The sequence below is a fragment of the Equus caballus genome, chromosome 18 (assembly GCF_041296265.1).
Source record: "Equus caballus isolate H_3958 breed thoroughbred chromosome 18, TB-T2T, whole genome shotgun sequence".
Classification (NCBI taxonomy): Eukaryota; Metazoa; Chordata; class Mammalia; order Perissodactyla; family Equidae; genus Equus; species Equus caballus.
In genome coordinates this window covers 46014897-46031650 of record NC_091701.1, presented here as the reverse complement: position 1 = coordinate 46031650, position 16754 = coordinate 46014897, and the positions used below count along the sequence as shown (strand labels likewise).

At 35.8% G+C, this 16754-nt stretch overlaps 1 protein-coding gene across 12 annotated transcripts in view; it reads left to right on the top strand.

Moving 5' to 3' along the window:
- SCN3A (sodium voltage-gated channel alpha subunit 3) overlaps positions 1 to 16754 on the top strand; it is a 115762-nt gene that overhangs the window by 44775 nt on the left and 54233 nt on the right. For 6 of the 12 annotated variants that reach the window (XM_023623058.2, XM_070241974.1, XM_023623056.2 and 3 more), the window contains exons 6-12: positions 1062 to 1190; positions 1688 to 1779; positions 2771 to 3043; positions 3251 to 3314; positions 8223 to 8364; positions 9472 to 9678; positions 14227 to 14517. In XM_023623058.2, coding sequence (XP_023478826.1) covers positions 1062 to 1190; positions 1688 to 1779; positions 2771 to 3043; positions 3251 to 3314; positions 8223 to 8364; positions 9472 to 9678; positions 14227 to 14517 — 1198 coding nt within the window. Of the gene's footprint in view, positions 1 to 1061; positions 1191 to 1687; positions 1780 to 1870; positions 1963 to 2770; positions 3044 to 3250; positions 3315 to 8222; positions 8365 to 9471; positions 9679 to 14226; positions 14518 to 16754 lie in introns of those variants that run through there. The other 6 variants (XM_023623057.2, XM_070241973.1, XM_023623054.2 and 3 more) reach the window with 2 other exon arrangements.

The following is a 16754-nucleotide window of genomic DNA, read 5'->3' as shown; positions in this document are numbered from 1 at the left end:
CTGCTTTGCTATCAGATACATGGGCACTCTGGCTGACTGGCTAAGCTGGAGTGCCAAGAAGAGGGAAGGGCTCTTTCTTTCACCTGCGCAATCCTGGGGGCATTCTTGCTCTGCTCTCACTATCTGCTCTCCTGGGGTTCTGGCTTGATGAAAACACCCCTGAAATAGTTTAGTCACCTGTGGGGGGCTTTCCCATGGTCTGTTAGGGAACTTGGAGAGTGAATGTGTTCCTGTGGAGGGCCACCCCTCCCCCCTCTCCTCTCAGAGCCACCCATGGTGCCACACCCTGGGTTGCTGCCACTTGGGAAGAGAAAGGAGACCCTCTTACCTCTTTCCACTTCCTCTGGAGGGTCTAGCACCTCAATCTTCAGATGTATGGCTGCCTGGGTCTCTCAAACGTCTTTGTGTTGCATGAATGTCCTCTGTTAGCATATGAATGTTCTTTTCATTGTATCTTGGGAGAGTCTAAGGGAAGCGCTCACTCCAGCATGATGCTGACATCACCTCCTGAATGAAATATTTTATTATAAATAGATGAATCCAAGAAGTGTTGCCTCTATAGATGTACTGTCCAATGAGAGAGACACTAGCTACATGTGGCTACCAAAAGTTGAAATTTGGCTAGTCTTAATTGTTGAAATGATATTTTAGATATATTGCTTTAAGTAAAATATAATGTGAAAATTAAGTTCACATGTTCCTTCTTTTTTATTTGGCTACTAGAAATTTGAAAACTACGTATGTCACTTGCATTGTATTTCTATGGAACAACATTGCTCTAGAGGGCAGCTTGATGATTATCCATAAAACACATAAAACTATTATTCTAAAACCAAAATAGCTAAACAAGATCAGATTCTTGTTTAGAAGGTATTATCTCTTCAGTTTAACCCTTTACTTAGGCTTGTAAGATTAATAGTAGATTTGTCAGTAGGTGGAAATAAGGAATATTATTTTAGTGAATTGAAAAACCACAGAAAGATAAGATTTGCAATATGTTAAAAAATCTATCTTAATAGTTCAAACAAAATTGTTAATTTTTGTTTTGATGTTTTTCCTAGGTATACATTCACTGGAATCTATACCTTTGAGTCACTTATAAAAATTTTGGCAAGAGGGTTTTGCTTAGAAGATTTTACATTCCTTCGTGATCCATGGAACTGGTTGGATTTTAGTGTCATTGTGATGGCGTGAGTATTTTTGAAAACTTTTTAAGCTCAAAGAAATGAAAATGATTGTAGCATAAACCAGGTTGTTGTGACATATTTTAAATGTAGAGTTTGCTTATTAGCCAAATAAACTATATGCCTCATATATTTAGAGAATATATATTAGAATAGATATTGCAAGGTAAATATATCTGATAAAAGAGCAATAAATGGAATTACTTTCATATCATATAGTCTTCCACTTCATCAAAATGAAGTTATTCATTGACTATAATTTAATGCCACCAACTGTACTTTGATAGTTTTGCAAACAAATTTGTTCATATTAGTCAAAATTATATTGAAATAAAGCAACAAAATTTCATTCCTTAAAAGCAGCTTTCAGCATATGGCACCCTGAGGTCTACAGCAATTCCATTTGTTAATCTCAAGGGGCTCTATATGCCAAATCCAGCATTAATTCTTTCTTTAGTATGAACGTTGCCAAAACTATCAGTAACTCTGATTTAATTCTACAGGTATGTAACAGAATTTGTAAACCTAGGCAATGTTTCAGCTCTTCGAACTTTCAGAGTCTTGAGAGCTCTGAAAACTATTTCTGTAATTCCAGGTAAGAAGAAACTGGTCTGAGATGGTAGGCCCCTTATATCTCCAACTTTTCTTGTGTGTTATTGTGTTTGTGTGTGAACTCCCTATTACAGATATGTGACAGAGTTTGTGGACCTGGGCAATGTCTCAGCGTTGAGAACATTCAGAGTTCTCCGAGCATTGAAAACAATTTCTGTCATTCCAGGTGAGAGCGAGGTTAAACACCGAGGCTGACTTTAAATATACTACAATAATATTGAGGTTGAAATCACACTTATAACATTAGCCTTGTTGCTTGTCATTCTTGTTTATCACATTCAAGATGCCAGATGATGTTTCAGTGCAGCTCAGTTCCTAACATTTTAGAAAATACGTACTTATTTATAAAGTCAGCCTTTGAGTTTAACAAACAATTGCATGAGATGTCTATAAAAAAATACTAGTTTTTCTCTCTCTCTCTTTTTTTTCTCTTTTGCATTTATGACATAAAGTTTTCTCTTACATTCTGAAAAAGCTTCGCTACCATGGCTTTACTAACTGATTTGGATTTTACCATTCACTACAGATCTATTTTGAAAATGGATCTCCTTTTATAAAGGAGAAAAAATTCTTATTGAACAGCATGCACATGGCATGGGATTTTTATTATTTTAAAATTCTTTTCTCCTCTAAATCATTTGCTACTTGGGGGCTAGTATAAAGAATGGTTTGAAGGGAAATAGCCTTATGAATCACAAAATCTGAAATGAAAAATAGCTCAGGTCCATCTTTAGATGTGGTGGCAGCACGAAAAACCTTCCTGCCTAGGTATTTACAATTTCATTTTGAACCTCCAGAAAACACACTGTTCATAAATGAAATCTGCTCTTCATCTATTTCCAAAACCATCTGGCTGTCCATATAGTTTTGGTGTCTAAACAGCCAAGCAATTGTTTGTGGGTAGAGAATGTGTGTGACTATTAAGAAGACGTATGGCACTCTTCCTCAGCTGACCTATCATTATCTTTCCTCAGGGTTAAAGACCATTGTGGGCGCCCTGATCCAGTCCGTGAAGAAGCTTTCTGACGTCATGATCTTGACTGTGTTCTGTCTGAGCGTGTTTGCTCTAATCGGTCTGCAGCTGTTCATGGGCAACCTGCGGAATAAATGCTTGCAATGGCCCCCAAGCAATTCTGCCTTTGAAACCAACACCATTTCCTACTTTAATGGCACAATGCATTCAAACGGGACATTTGTTAATGTAACAATGAGCACATTTAACTGGAAGGAGTACATTGAAGATGACAGTAAGAAATATTGCTACATTGTTAACCGTAGTGTTGCTGAATGAGTTCTCAGGTATCAATAGTTGAGGCTGTGGGTGTGAAGCCATCTTTGTAAATATACTTTATTATTGTCCACTTTGGAAGTAACTGAGGTAGTCTAACTCTCATTTATTCTTAATATCAGTAGGATTGATATGAAATGAAATAGTTTATTCTTTATATTAACAGGTCATTTTTACGTTTTGGATGGACAAAAAGACCCATTACTCTGTGGAAATGGCTCAGATGCAGGGTAAGGAGCAAATTTTTTTGAAAGACGTAGAACACTTTTAAAAAAAGAGAATAGGAAAAAAATATACAAAGGTAGCCTTACATTTATATAATAAAGAGTGGTGCTGCCTAGCTAGGAAGTACCATCTCTGTCGTACTGGATTGCTATCAGTTCTAAACTCACAGCCATCAAGATCATCCCTTTGGGCGAAGACCTTTTCTCCAGAATTTCAGTTAAGATGTACCTGAATTATTGCTCCAAAATGTGAAGGCTGTAAAGTCTGTCTTTTCTGTAAACCCATCAGAGCTTTTTAAAAAATACAGAGAAGGAATTACAAGATGGACACATTATGATTGGTGTAGGTATGTGTTGATGGGATGAGCATTGCTATGGCTGGGAAAGATCCAGAATTTAACACAGTTTTCAGGGTGCAAGCCCTACTGGGAAAGTGCTTTGAGAGACTTAAGTGTTCTTGAAATAGCGTGAAACCCTGTGTGCAAAGAATCCAAGGGGTAGATATATGTAAACGCATGTCCAAATCTGAGTCTGCATACTGAACAGTTCTTTTTGGTCACATTCTACAATAAGAGATATTATAATACCTTAGTCATCCTGCTAGCCTCTCACACAACATATTTTCCCAAGAGTATTGTAAATTAATTTTAAGTGAAGATAGAGAGTGAATATTTTTAGAAGCCAAGAGATAGCAATAGTAAGTGACTCTTAGACCACAGAACTTACACGGAATGTATTTTGAGTCATCCTAGAAAATGGGAAACCTGGTGTGGCCACAAAGATCTATGAGAATTATTGAAAACACATACCAGTTATAAATATGCATCTTTGGAGAAATTTCATTTCCTGATAGTTTTCCCAACCTTTCTTAGAAGACTCTAGTGAATAAGAGCATAGGTTCTAGGCTTCATGTATACCTGGGTTCAAATCCTAACTCCACCGTTTACAGACTCTTTGACCTTGGAAAAGTGTCCTAAGCTCTCTGTATCTCAGTTTATTTCTAAAATGGAGAGAGTAATATTGTCTCTCTCTTAGGGTTGTTATGGCAATTAATTAATACATAAAGCAGGTGTACTAGCACCTGGTTCATCATAAGCATTTATTGCATGTCAGCTATTATTTTTTATTATTGTGGTTAATGTAAAAGCCTAGATAAAATTTTGGATAAGATTGGTTAATGTATGCTTTAATCCTATTAAACCATAATAATCACTTCCCTTTATTGAGTACCTACCAGGGGTTAGGTAATTTACATGGTAAAACTGATAGGCACTCTATTATTCAATGTCAAATGAAATTCTAAAGAAATCTACCCAATTTCAAGACTTCCTATAAGGCTATCGTAATCAAGATAGTATGGTATTTGGGAAAGAACAGATTTATAGATCAATAAACAGAAGAGAGAGCCAAAAAATTAGACCCATACAAATATAGTCAATTACTTTTAGACAAAGAAGAAAATGCAATTCAGTGGAGACAGGAAAGTTTTTTCAACAAATGGTGCTGGAACAATTGGAGATCCACATGCAAAGAAATGAGCCTACATACAGATCTTACACCTTACAAAAAAATTAACTCAAAATAAATCAGAGACCTAAATATAAAATGCAAAACTATAAAACTTCTTTAAGAAAACGTAGGATAAAATCTACGTGACTTCAGATTTGGTGATGAGTTTTTAAATATAACACCAATAGCACAATCCATGAAAGAAAAAATTGATAAGTTGGACTTTATCAAAATTAAAAACTTCTTCTCTGCAAAGACACTGTAAAAGGAATGAAAAGGCAAGCCACAGATTGGGAGAAAATATTTGCAAAACATATCTCTGATAAAGGACTTGTATCCAAAATAGACAAAGCACTCTTAAAACTCAACAATAAGAAAACAAGTAACAATTTAAAAATGGACAACAACCTGAACACACATCTTACAAAAGAATATATACAGATGGCTAATATGGATATATAAAGATGCTAAACATCATTTGTCATATGGAATTGAAAATTTAAATAATAAGGAGTTTTCACTATAAACCTATTAGAATGTCTAAAGTCCATAAAGACTGACAAAAGCCAACTGCTGATGAGCGTGCAAAACAACAGGAACTCTCATTCGCTGCTGGTGGGAATGCAAAATAGTATAATCACTTTGGAAGACGATTTAGCAGTTTCTTACAAAATAAACAATCTTGCCATTGCTCAACTAGGTCTTTAGCCAATTAATTTGAAAATTTATGTCCACACAAAAACCTACACATGAATATTTATAGCAGCCATATTCATAATCAGAAGAAACTGGAAGCAATCAATATATCCTTCAACAAGTCAATGGATAAACTGTGGGACACTCATACAATGAAATATTATTTAGTGATAAAAAGAAATGAGCTGTCAAGCCACAAAAAGAATTGATGAATAAGGGCTCGCCTGGGAGGGTAGTGGTTAAAGTTTGGCATGCTCCGCTTTGGTGGCCTGGGTTCGCCAGTTCAGATCCCAGGTGCAGACCTACACCACTCATCAAGCCATGCTGTGGTAGTGACTCACATACAAAATAGAGGAAGATTGGCACAGGTGTTAGCTCAGGGCCAATCTTCCTCACATAAAAAAAAAAAAAGAATTGATGACCCTTAATTGCATATGTGAAAAAAAAAGCCAATCAGAAAAAGCTACATTCTGTACAATCCACTTACATGACATTCTGGAAAAGATAAATAACAGAGATGATAAAAAGATCAGTGTTTTCCAGTGGTTCAGGGCATGCGGTTGACTAGATGAAGCACAGGGGATTTTTTAGGGTGGAGAAACTATTCTGCATGTTTCTGTAATGGTGAACATTAAGCATTTGTCAAATCTCATAGATCTTTACAGCACAGAGAGAGAATAGTGTATGCAAATTTTTAAAAACTCATTTGTGAAATTGGTGGATGCTAGGTTAAAATATAGAATGTGACAAAAGTATCTAAATGTATTTAAAATTTATAAAATAATCTCACTGAAGGAGGTGTGGGAATAGCTGCCAATCTAAGTAACTTTGGAAACGAGTGGAGTCTGTAAGACTAAAGGCAAAAGGAACTGTGTTCTAGTTGATAAAGGTGTTTCCCATGGCAGGATGGATTAACAATCCTGAAACAACCTTGCATGTATACTGGTGTTGAGTAATTAAGTATATGGGTGGCAGATGGCAGACACCCAGTAACTCACTTCGGGAGTGAGAGGTTGCAGATAAGCAAAGAGAAGAGTCTAGAATGATCGTGTGGTAATGAATTAGAGTTGGAGACATGAGTATGAGCTCAGGTTTAGCTTAACCTAGGCTTAGATATTTATGTATAGAAACATATGTATTGTATTAGAAACCAAGATCTGATATATCTGTTCATATATCAGTTCTGTCACCTGAAAGCCTAGAAGCAATGACACCACCTTAGCAACAAACACAGTGAGCACCCAGAGCTTGGTTTCTAATACCATTCTCCAGGAAAAGAACAAGCGTGCCTTGGAGAAATGGCTGATTCTAGGACTAGGGCAGGAGATATAAAAGATGAACCTGGAGCATCGTGTAGTGCCAGAAAGTAAGAAAATGCTAAAAAGCAAAACAAAGCAAAACATACATATAGCCATGGGGTTGTGTCAAAGATATACAAGAGTCAACTTAAAAAGTTTCCAATGGCCAAAACTGGAATAATTTGAGCAACAAAATAAATAAAATATAATTGGATTATAATTCAAATTAGAAAATCAATATCCATGAGTACATACTCATATAAATAAATGATTGAATAAATGGATAGATAGATAAGTAGATAGATAAATGAGAGATAATAGACAAATCTCTCATGCAGGAGAATTACGAATAATTTATGTACATGCTCTGCTCTTAAGAAGGTGGATTATAACTCCCCACTCCTTGTGTGTGGGCTGGACATAGTAACTTTATTCCAAAGGGTTCAGTATGGAAAAAGAAGGAAAAAAAGACAAATTTACAGCAGATAAACCTGACAAGCACTATAAATCAGGTGACAAAAGTTAGTGTCAACAGTGATAAGCCACATTGAGGTACGTACTGTACCCTTGATAGGATGTGATGGCAATGGTGCTTTACCTCTGTGGTCTTCCTCCCCAAAATCCATTACTCCAATCTAATCATGGGAAAAACATCAGACAAATCCCATTTGAAGGACATTCTTCAAAACACCTGACCAGTACTACTCAAAACTGTCAAGGTCATCAAAAAAGGAAAGTCTGAGAAACTGTCACAGTGAAGAGGAGTCTAAAGAGACGTGATGACTAAACGTAACATGGTGTCCTGGATGGCATCCTGGAACAGAAAAAGGATATGGGGGTAAAAACTGAGGAAATCCGAATAAAATATGGACTTTGCTTAATAACAATGTATCAATATTGATTGAAATGTACCATACCAATATAAGATGTTAATAATAGGGGAAACTGGGCATGTCTGTACTCTCTGCAATTTTTCGGTAAATCTAAAATTGTTCTAAAATATAAATTTTATTTGAGAAAATTCTACAGAAGTAGCTATGGCAGTACCTCATTACGTGGTTCCTTATCCTTTGGCTGTTTTCTGGTTTTTCTTTTTTAATCATTGATTCTTGCCACTTTGTAAAGAGCAGCATATTGATGGTGTCGGAGGCAGAAGTGTGTGGTTGCTGCCTCTCTGCCATTCTAAATGTCTATAAATCTGATTCCTTTGCACCTAAGTTTTCTATTGGTTTTCCTAATAAATTTCATCTGATAATAGTCTCACTGTGAGCAATTACCTAAAGTGCTCTGGAAATGAAGGCAAGAAAATTCATGACAGCAACTCTGGGTTTTGACAATTCCCATAAATCAAGATTGATTGAAATAGCTATAATTGCTATGCTGACCCCAGCTCCATTTCTCTGTTTTATAGCCAGTGTCCAGAAGGATACATCTGTGTGAAGGCTGGTAGAAACCCCAACTATGGCTACACGAGCTTTGACACCTTTAGCTGGGCTTTCTTGTCTCTATTTCGACTCATGACTCAAGACTACTGGGAGAACCTTTACCAGTTGGTGAGTGTCTGAGTCCGTTTGATCTGCTACAACAAAATACCACAGACTGGGTAGCTTATAAATAACAGAGATTTACTGCTTACAGTTCTGGAGGCTGGGAAGTCCAAGATCAAGACACTAACTTGGTCGAGTTCTGGCAAGAGCCCTCTCGCTGGTTCATAAGCTAATAACTTGTTGCTGTATTGTCACCTGGTGGAGGGGGTTAGAGATCTCTCTGGAGGCTATTTTTATAAGGCACTAATCCCATTATTAAGGGCTCCACCCTCATGACCTAAGTACCTTCCAAAGGCCTCGCCTTCTAAAGCCATCACATTGGGCATTAGAATTTCAACATATGAATTTTAGGACACAAGCATTCAGACCACAGCAGTAAGGGTCAAATTAACATGCACGGGATTTAATGTTATGAGCACATCTGGAATGAAGCAAGTAAGGATACTTGCTTATAACAGTCTAGAATACACAGGAGGGTCCAGTATAAAACGCTTGTGTCTAGGATCCCAATTGTTCATTCAGCCAGTACATGTATATTGAGAGCTGCTTTATGAAAGACACTTTGTTAGGGACTATGGAGAATGAAAGGATGTTCATGATTTTGAGTTTACAATCTAGTTGTGAATAGAAAAAGAACATGTGAAAAGATTTTAAAAATAAATTATATAAAAATTTCAAATTAAGCTTATAGTTAATTGGGGCTAGAAGAGGAGGGAAGAAAGATCCTATCTCTAGATGGTGTGGAAAGTCGGCTTCCGTGGAAGTGGAACTGCTTTGGAGGAATTAGTGTTCTCATTTGTAACATTGCCCAGTGTTGTGGACTCTAAGAAAAGTGCTTTAATAGGGTTCATATGGATATCCAATATATACTAATTTGAAATGTGTGTGTTTATATCAAATGACACTACAGTCAAGCCTCGGATAATTTAATTTACTATTTGTGTGTGTGTGTGTGTGTGTCTATGTGTGTGCATTTTAACACCAAAAAAATCTTGGTCAAAATACATTGGATGCTAAAAAGCATTCATCTCCCAGCTATCTACTTATGGTAATCAGATCTTTATTTGGGAACAATATATAAAATCCTGATGAAATTACCCCTTTTTTCCCTAGACATTACGTGCAGCTGGAAAAACATACATGATATTTTTTGTCCTGGTGATTTTCTTGGGCTCTTTTTATTTGGTGAATTTGATCCTGGCTGTGGTGGCCATGGCTTATGAGGAACAGAATCAGGCCACCCTGGAAGAGGCAGAACAGAAAGAGGCCGAATTTCAGCAGATGCTCGAACAGCTCAAAAAGCAACAGGAAGAAGCTCAGGTACTGAGAAAAAAAAATAAGCAAAACTTTATTATTATTATTATTGATCCTTATTTGAGAACATAGTTGCATTACATAGAAACAGTTTGATTCTTTTGCATCTTCAAACCTTTGAAGATCCGTTAGGTAGAACGAGAGCAACGTTTAGTCTCAGGCTAACTATTCCCTCCTACTGAGTGAAGATTCTTCCGAATATTCTATCCAATACCCCATCCATGCACTGTCTTCAAAACCATTGTTACATGTATTTTGTCTGCTTTGTTGGTTATTTCAGGCAGGAGAGCAAATCTTATCCCTGTTAGTATACCTTGGCCAGAAGTGGAAGTCCAAATAACTTTCATACATTGTGACTTTTGATCCACGGTGATTTTTTTTTTCTGATGAATGGTTCCATTTATTTGAAGCATTATTTGGATGATAATGTATCCTTAAAATTTTTAGGTTCAAAATTTAAATTTTTAACAATTCTGAAAGATGAGTTACTCTGAAGATACACACCATATAGCAGTAGGTCCTTTTCTGAGGCATTTTTGGGTGAGATATGGATCTGACAATGAATTGCTGAGCTGGTTACCCAGCCCAACCATATACTTGGCATTAAACATGCTGGTTTTGCTATTTTCATCCTGCCATTGGGTACAGAGTAATAAGATGGTTGAATTTTATTGATTTTTATAAAGAAAGCTATTAATAAATTTGGTGATACTTGAAAATCTTATAAAATATACCTCATGCTTGCCAGAAAGCTCTACTATATTTCAAATATTTAAGAGTTTATTTCAGGTCGCTATAAATAAAACATTTGTAAGAAAATGAAATAAAGTAGCTATTTACAGAGAAAAGAATTTCTTTATTTCAAAGTTTTAAATAAATGTTATAGGAAATACATATGGGGATATATATAGGAAATGTTTTATGGGTTCTGTATAATTGTAATTTAAAGTATTGGATTATTCTATTATCATTTATAAAAATAGACAGAGCAATGGGATTGAAAATGCTACACAGACACACAGAACAGGAGTAAGAATGTATTCTGAAATTCAGCCTCTTTAGGGTAAAATATGGCATCAATTAAAAGAGTATAATCTTTTTAATTTAAAAATAAAAGTGCGCTATGTCTAATAGAAGTTTAAAGAACCTAATTATCTACATCCTAATTAGGTCAGCTAAAAAATGTCAGTTCTTTTCACTTTAAAAAAGTCAGTTATTGGATTCCAGTGATCAAATCATGATTTGACTCAGCTTTAGCTTCATTCACACAAAAATGTAAATTGATCTCAGGATAACCATCCCAGTGTTTTACTACTGACTGGGAGGACACAGTACCGAACCACGTTTAGTTCCTTATTGACAACACAGGTAACATTGACCAGCAAACAGACAATGTTGAAGCAAAGGAGGGGGTTGGAGGCAGAGAAAGAGCGGGGGCCTTAGCCCACCCATAAGGTCACTGGTGCTCCAGTGTAATTTGAGTCTTGCTAACCACCTGCGATTCTTCACAAGTTATCATCTAGTGGACGGCTTCATGAAGCCTGGCATCACTTCCATTTTTATTTAATATGCATTGAGGGACCTCCTAGTGCTAGTCATTGATTAGACATGAAAAAAATGACGTATTCAGTTCAGTGGACTCACAAATCAAGCGCAACTTTAAAAGATGGTGAAAGACAAACCTGACAAAGAAACAAATGTTTTGTCCTAGATCATCATAACCGTGTTTGGCATTTAATTTGTGATCTTTAAATGTTTAATAGTGCCCAGTGTAGTACATCCCATAGCAGTATATATTGGTCTGATAGAAAGTTTAAGAGTAAGCTTTGGGACAAAATTAGGAATAGTGGCGTTTCAGAGATCCAATAAAATTAGGGGTAGAATCTAAACAGATATAGTTAATGTCTTGTGGTTTGAATAGGATTTTGAAACTGGATTTTATGTTTAAAATAAAGTATAATCACAAGTAGTCATGTGGTTCTATTTTTTAAGGATACACAGATACAATGAGTTATAGAACGTATTTTGAATCACACAGAAATGTTATAAGAAGAAGAAAATGTTATTCCTTGTGTAAGTATTAAGCACATATTTGTTATTTGTTACAAGAGGAATTCAGCAAGCTGGTTGTGAAGGTAACACAGTCTAAGTAAGCAGGACGTTGGCCATGTCACAGAACCGTGTATAAACAGGTACACAGACATGGGAGGTGACAGGAAACATCTGCCTTTAAGGGAATGGGCAAATCAATGGAAGTGGAACAAGTGACAGATTTGAGTTGATGAGTGACGCAGAAAATGTGTTGTGTCGGAGGTTACCATTGTTGCCTTAGAAATCTGTTTTGGTTTTGAGTTATTCGAACTGTTACCCAGAATAGGTAGGGAAATCATGGCTTATGCAAAACAAATTCCGGAAGTGATTTAAATGAACCTGAGTTTCAGTATTATGGCAAGGGAATGTTACCACCACTTCCTTTGTTTCTAATGACAAACAAGTCAATACATGATTGGCACTGTGTGTTGCGTGTTTTTGTCTATACAAAGTGGAAAGGAGAATTGAGGACTTTATTTGGATAAAAAAGAATGTATGTCTACTCATTCTTTCAACAAGTAGTATCTCCCATGTATCAAGCACTATGAAACTATATTTAACTTGCTACAGATAAGTACTTCATTTATTCACTCTATTTTATACATATTTATATTATTAAACTTATTCATATTTATAAAGGGCCCTTAATATTTCTCATCTTTCATCATCGGTGATATGAGAAGTGATAATAATGATCAAGAATTCAATAAAAAATCTGGCTATCTGACTATATGCAATCTATAAATATCCAAATTCTGAATTAATGTTTCATTTAAATGCTAGGCATTGTCTTATATGGAGTCTTAGGTCTGGGTTTCCTTTATGAATATAGCATTCAATATAAACAAATATCAGTGTTACATTTTATGTATTGCTTACCCAAACACATATATTTAGTACTATATGTAGCGCTATGGTTCCCGTCCCTGGAGTCAGGTTTATCCTAGAGAATTTGCATCACAGCACCTTTAGTTTTAAACCTTTTTTTTCAAAATTTTAGTTGAGATGAGATTCAGAAATGAAAACTACTTAGGAGGGTTTGCTTCTCTTCAGGAAGGAAGAAAAGTAAAGCACAACGTGCTGTCAAAGCATTATAAATGGGTTTTACCTTCATGCTTTCCTAAAATATGCTCCTATTATATAGACCACTCTGACACACAGTCTTTTATGACATCTTGAAAAGTCAAGCCTAAGCCTGTCTTGTTCTTCCCCCACCCCAAACCTGGTGTCTGAGACAATGGACAGCGTGATGCCTTTTTCCATCTTTATTCACCAAACATTTACTGAAACCTTTTTATGTCAGTTGCAGCCTAGGGAAGGTGCACAAAAACATATTCCTATCTAGGTGATGGTCTAGTGGAGAAAATAGAGAAAATGGTAGATAAATTGGAGTTGTTTGCATTCAGTAATGACATATGTAAAGAGTTGAATCATTCTCTTCATAATTTAATCATTTCCATTTCTGTAATGATGTTTAAAAACAGGAGTATACATAATGAGAACTCAGCCTTGATATGCACTATATTGTTGTTTCATATCCTCTCTAGTCGTGGTTAGATCATTTCCAGTCTAAAAATACTATTCATGTAAATGAAAATACAAAACATTCCCCATGTTTCACCTCAGACGTGGCTGTGTTTCTGTAATAGGCACAGAAATTCAAAATGCTTATGTATACTTAGTGCTGAAATATGGAGAGAAAATATTTGAAGTTCTCACAATCCCTTGAATGATTATTTTGGTATTTATTGATTGATATGTTAATCATTTGTTATTATTTTTAGTAATAATACATAATTTATAAGCATTTAAAAATTTAAAACTAAAAGTGCTATGTAATAAATTAATCATGTTAATAGCTGGGATTAACGTGACCCCAGGGATGTGAACTATAGTGCTAAATTTAATTCAAATGAAGGAAGAGGGTAAACGAGCCAGTACATTCCCACTACTTCCATCTAGAGGTAAAATAGAAGACACTTGAAATGCTGTGAGTTCACAAAAAAAAGGAAAGAAAAAGTCTTTTGTCCTAGATTTAGAGGGAAAAAATATGCCACTCACTTGTTCGCAATCACATATGAGAGGAACACGCCTATGGATGGAACTGGAATAGTAATCAGAACAGCAGCCACTACCAAGAGAACATCTGCTTTTAAAGTATAGAAGATCAGAGAACAGTTGTCTTCTGAAATGAAGTTAATCTCAACAGAGTTAAAAAAAAAACACTCTCCAGGAGATGTGCCAAACCACACTCTTCTTGCCTTAGTGCATAGGCTCGCATACTGCGTTATGCAATTTAAAATTGTCATTATTAAGTAAACAGTCTTGTAGTAAAACACAATGAAATGATCAGAAGATGTAATTTTCACACATAGTTAATATCTTAAATGACAGCCTTTACACCCTAGTCAACGGTTTTCAAAGTTCCATGTTCTAAACAGTGCCTGGCTTTGTTTTCAACAGGCAGTTGCAGCAGCCTCAGCCGCTTCGAGAGATTTCAGTGGAATCGGAGGGTTAGGAGAGCTTTTGGAAAGTTCTTCAGAAGCATCAAAGTTAAGCTCCAAAAGTGCTAAGGAGTGGAGGAACCGAAGGAAGAAAAGAAGGCAGAGGGAGCATCTTGAAGGAGGCAACAGAGGAGAGGCAGACAGGTTTCCCAAATCTGAATCTGAAGACAGTGTCAAAAGAAGAAGCTTCCTCTTCTCCATGGATGGAAACCGACTGACTAGTGACAAGAAATTCTACTCTCCTCATCAGGTACAGTTTTCCACGACGTGCTCCAGTTTGTTTTGTCACAGCTATTGCTTTGTAACCGCTGTGTTTTGTTTTGGTATATTTCTGTAAGACCTGATTTTAATGAGGGACAGGGAACTAATATTTAATATAATTATTTAAATTTGTATCATAAATTTTTGTCTTTAAAAGGAACTTTTATCAAACCATTAGTAACTTTTAATGTAAGGTATCAGCTTTAAACATTGCACTATTGTGAGAGCACATTTCTTAACCTGCTTTTTTTTCATGGGGGTGGGGAGGGGGTGAAAGCTGTGCAACTTTTCTCTTCAGTGAGACGGTTTTGCAATCTCTTGATTACATTTTCCATTCTGAGACCTCAAATGATCTTATTTTCTTTGCATATGGATTTCTGCTTTTATTGTCTGAGTTTGAGACTGCAACATATGTATGGATTTTGAAAAGAAATATCTCTGGATTTTGCCTTTATCTTTTGATATGAGAACTCTACTGTCTTAGTCTCCATATGCTGATATGGTGTCACACTATGATACTTTAGAATGAAATTATGACCTAAATGCTCTTTAAGAGAACTAAACGCAAAACAATCTATTTCTGCTCTGACTTAATGCCAACTACCCAATTCTTCAGCATATTTACAAGTCAAAGAGGGAAAATAGTTTCAACTCTTTGCCAAATTTTATTGATTGCACAATGTGAAGAGCAAATAGTTATGAAATCTATGATAAGTACAGCATGGCTTTGAACACTATTTGGTTCCATTAGAATTTGATGTGCTATGAATTATTAACTCTGCTAATCATATTAATCTGAGGCAGAATTATACTCTAAAGATAATGCTTTGAGACATTCTATATAATTAAAGCAAAAAACTGTACATCAACCAAGGGGTATGATATCTTTCTTATAAAGAACAAAAACTGTAAAAAAAATTAGAGTGATAAACACAACATTCAGTATAGTATTTAGCTCTTGGCTGGAAGGAAAGGGCATGTGTAAGTTATCAATGGGTATTTATTTTATAACTTATATTGAATATCCAAATAAAAATTTTTAAAAGAAATTCTATATTAATAACTTAAAAGTTGAATTCTAATGTTAGAACAAAACAGATATGTACACACAAAAGGTTGTAAGATAAAAACCATTTTCCTACAGATAATGCCAGTATCAAGAGATCCAACTACTATTTTGCATAATACGAATATAAAGTATAGTATTAAATCAGTATAACACTTTTGGGATTAACCTGAAGCTCTGTGGAGCAAATTAGTCTCTTAGCCCAGATTTTTTTGGCTTAAACTGTCATCCTTGATATTTTAGTATTATTCAGGCTATTAGGAATCACCAGGATTAGGAGTATTTGACACGATAGCACAATGATTGATGTCACAAAAGCTTTTATTCTTATCTCAACTCCAAATTAGTTCTGTGACCTTGGTCGAGTCACTTGTACTTTGTAAGATTTCTGTAAAATGGGGCAATAATGTCTACCTTAAAGAGTCATGGGGAAGTAAACAATATAAAGAAAACTTATGTGACAAATAGTAAAGCTCTTCTTAAGTTAAAATTGGTGATTGAACTCCAAATGAGAGAAACTGAAAACTTGAGTAGTTTCAATTACTCACAAATGCATATGCATAGTAGCAACATTTACATGAACATATTTACGTGTTTTTGAAAACAGTATTATTTCCATCATTGTTTCATCACTGTGCTCAAATAAAGACTCACAGATTAGTTCATTTGCCCAATGAACAAATATTTATTGGCTACCTACTGTGGGGCAGAAATAGTTCTAGATGCTGAAAATTCCTCAGTGAACAAAAAAGATACAATTCACTGACCTCATGGAACTTTATACTAAAGGAGGAGACAGACAATAAACAAGATTAATAAGTTATGGACAGTGTTAGAAGGTGATAAGTGCCATGAGAAAAAAATGAAGCAGGAAAAGGGGGTCAGGAGCACGGACTGGAGGTAAAAGTTTTAAAGAGGGTGGTTTGGGAAGACCTCACCATAAAGGAGACATTTCAGCAAAGATTTAGAGGCAGCGAGGGAAGAGGCTGTCTCCCGGGAAAGCACTACAGACTCATGGAAGAGCAAGTGTAAGGGGCTGACGCGGCAGCGTGCCTGGAACGCTCCAGGAGGAGCTGGGAGGGAGAGTGAACCACGGAGAGGCAGTAACACAGGGAAGTTAACTGACAGCCAGACTTTAAATACTAAAAACAGAATCAATA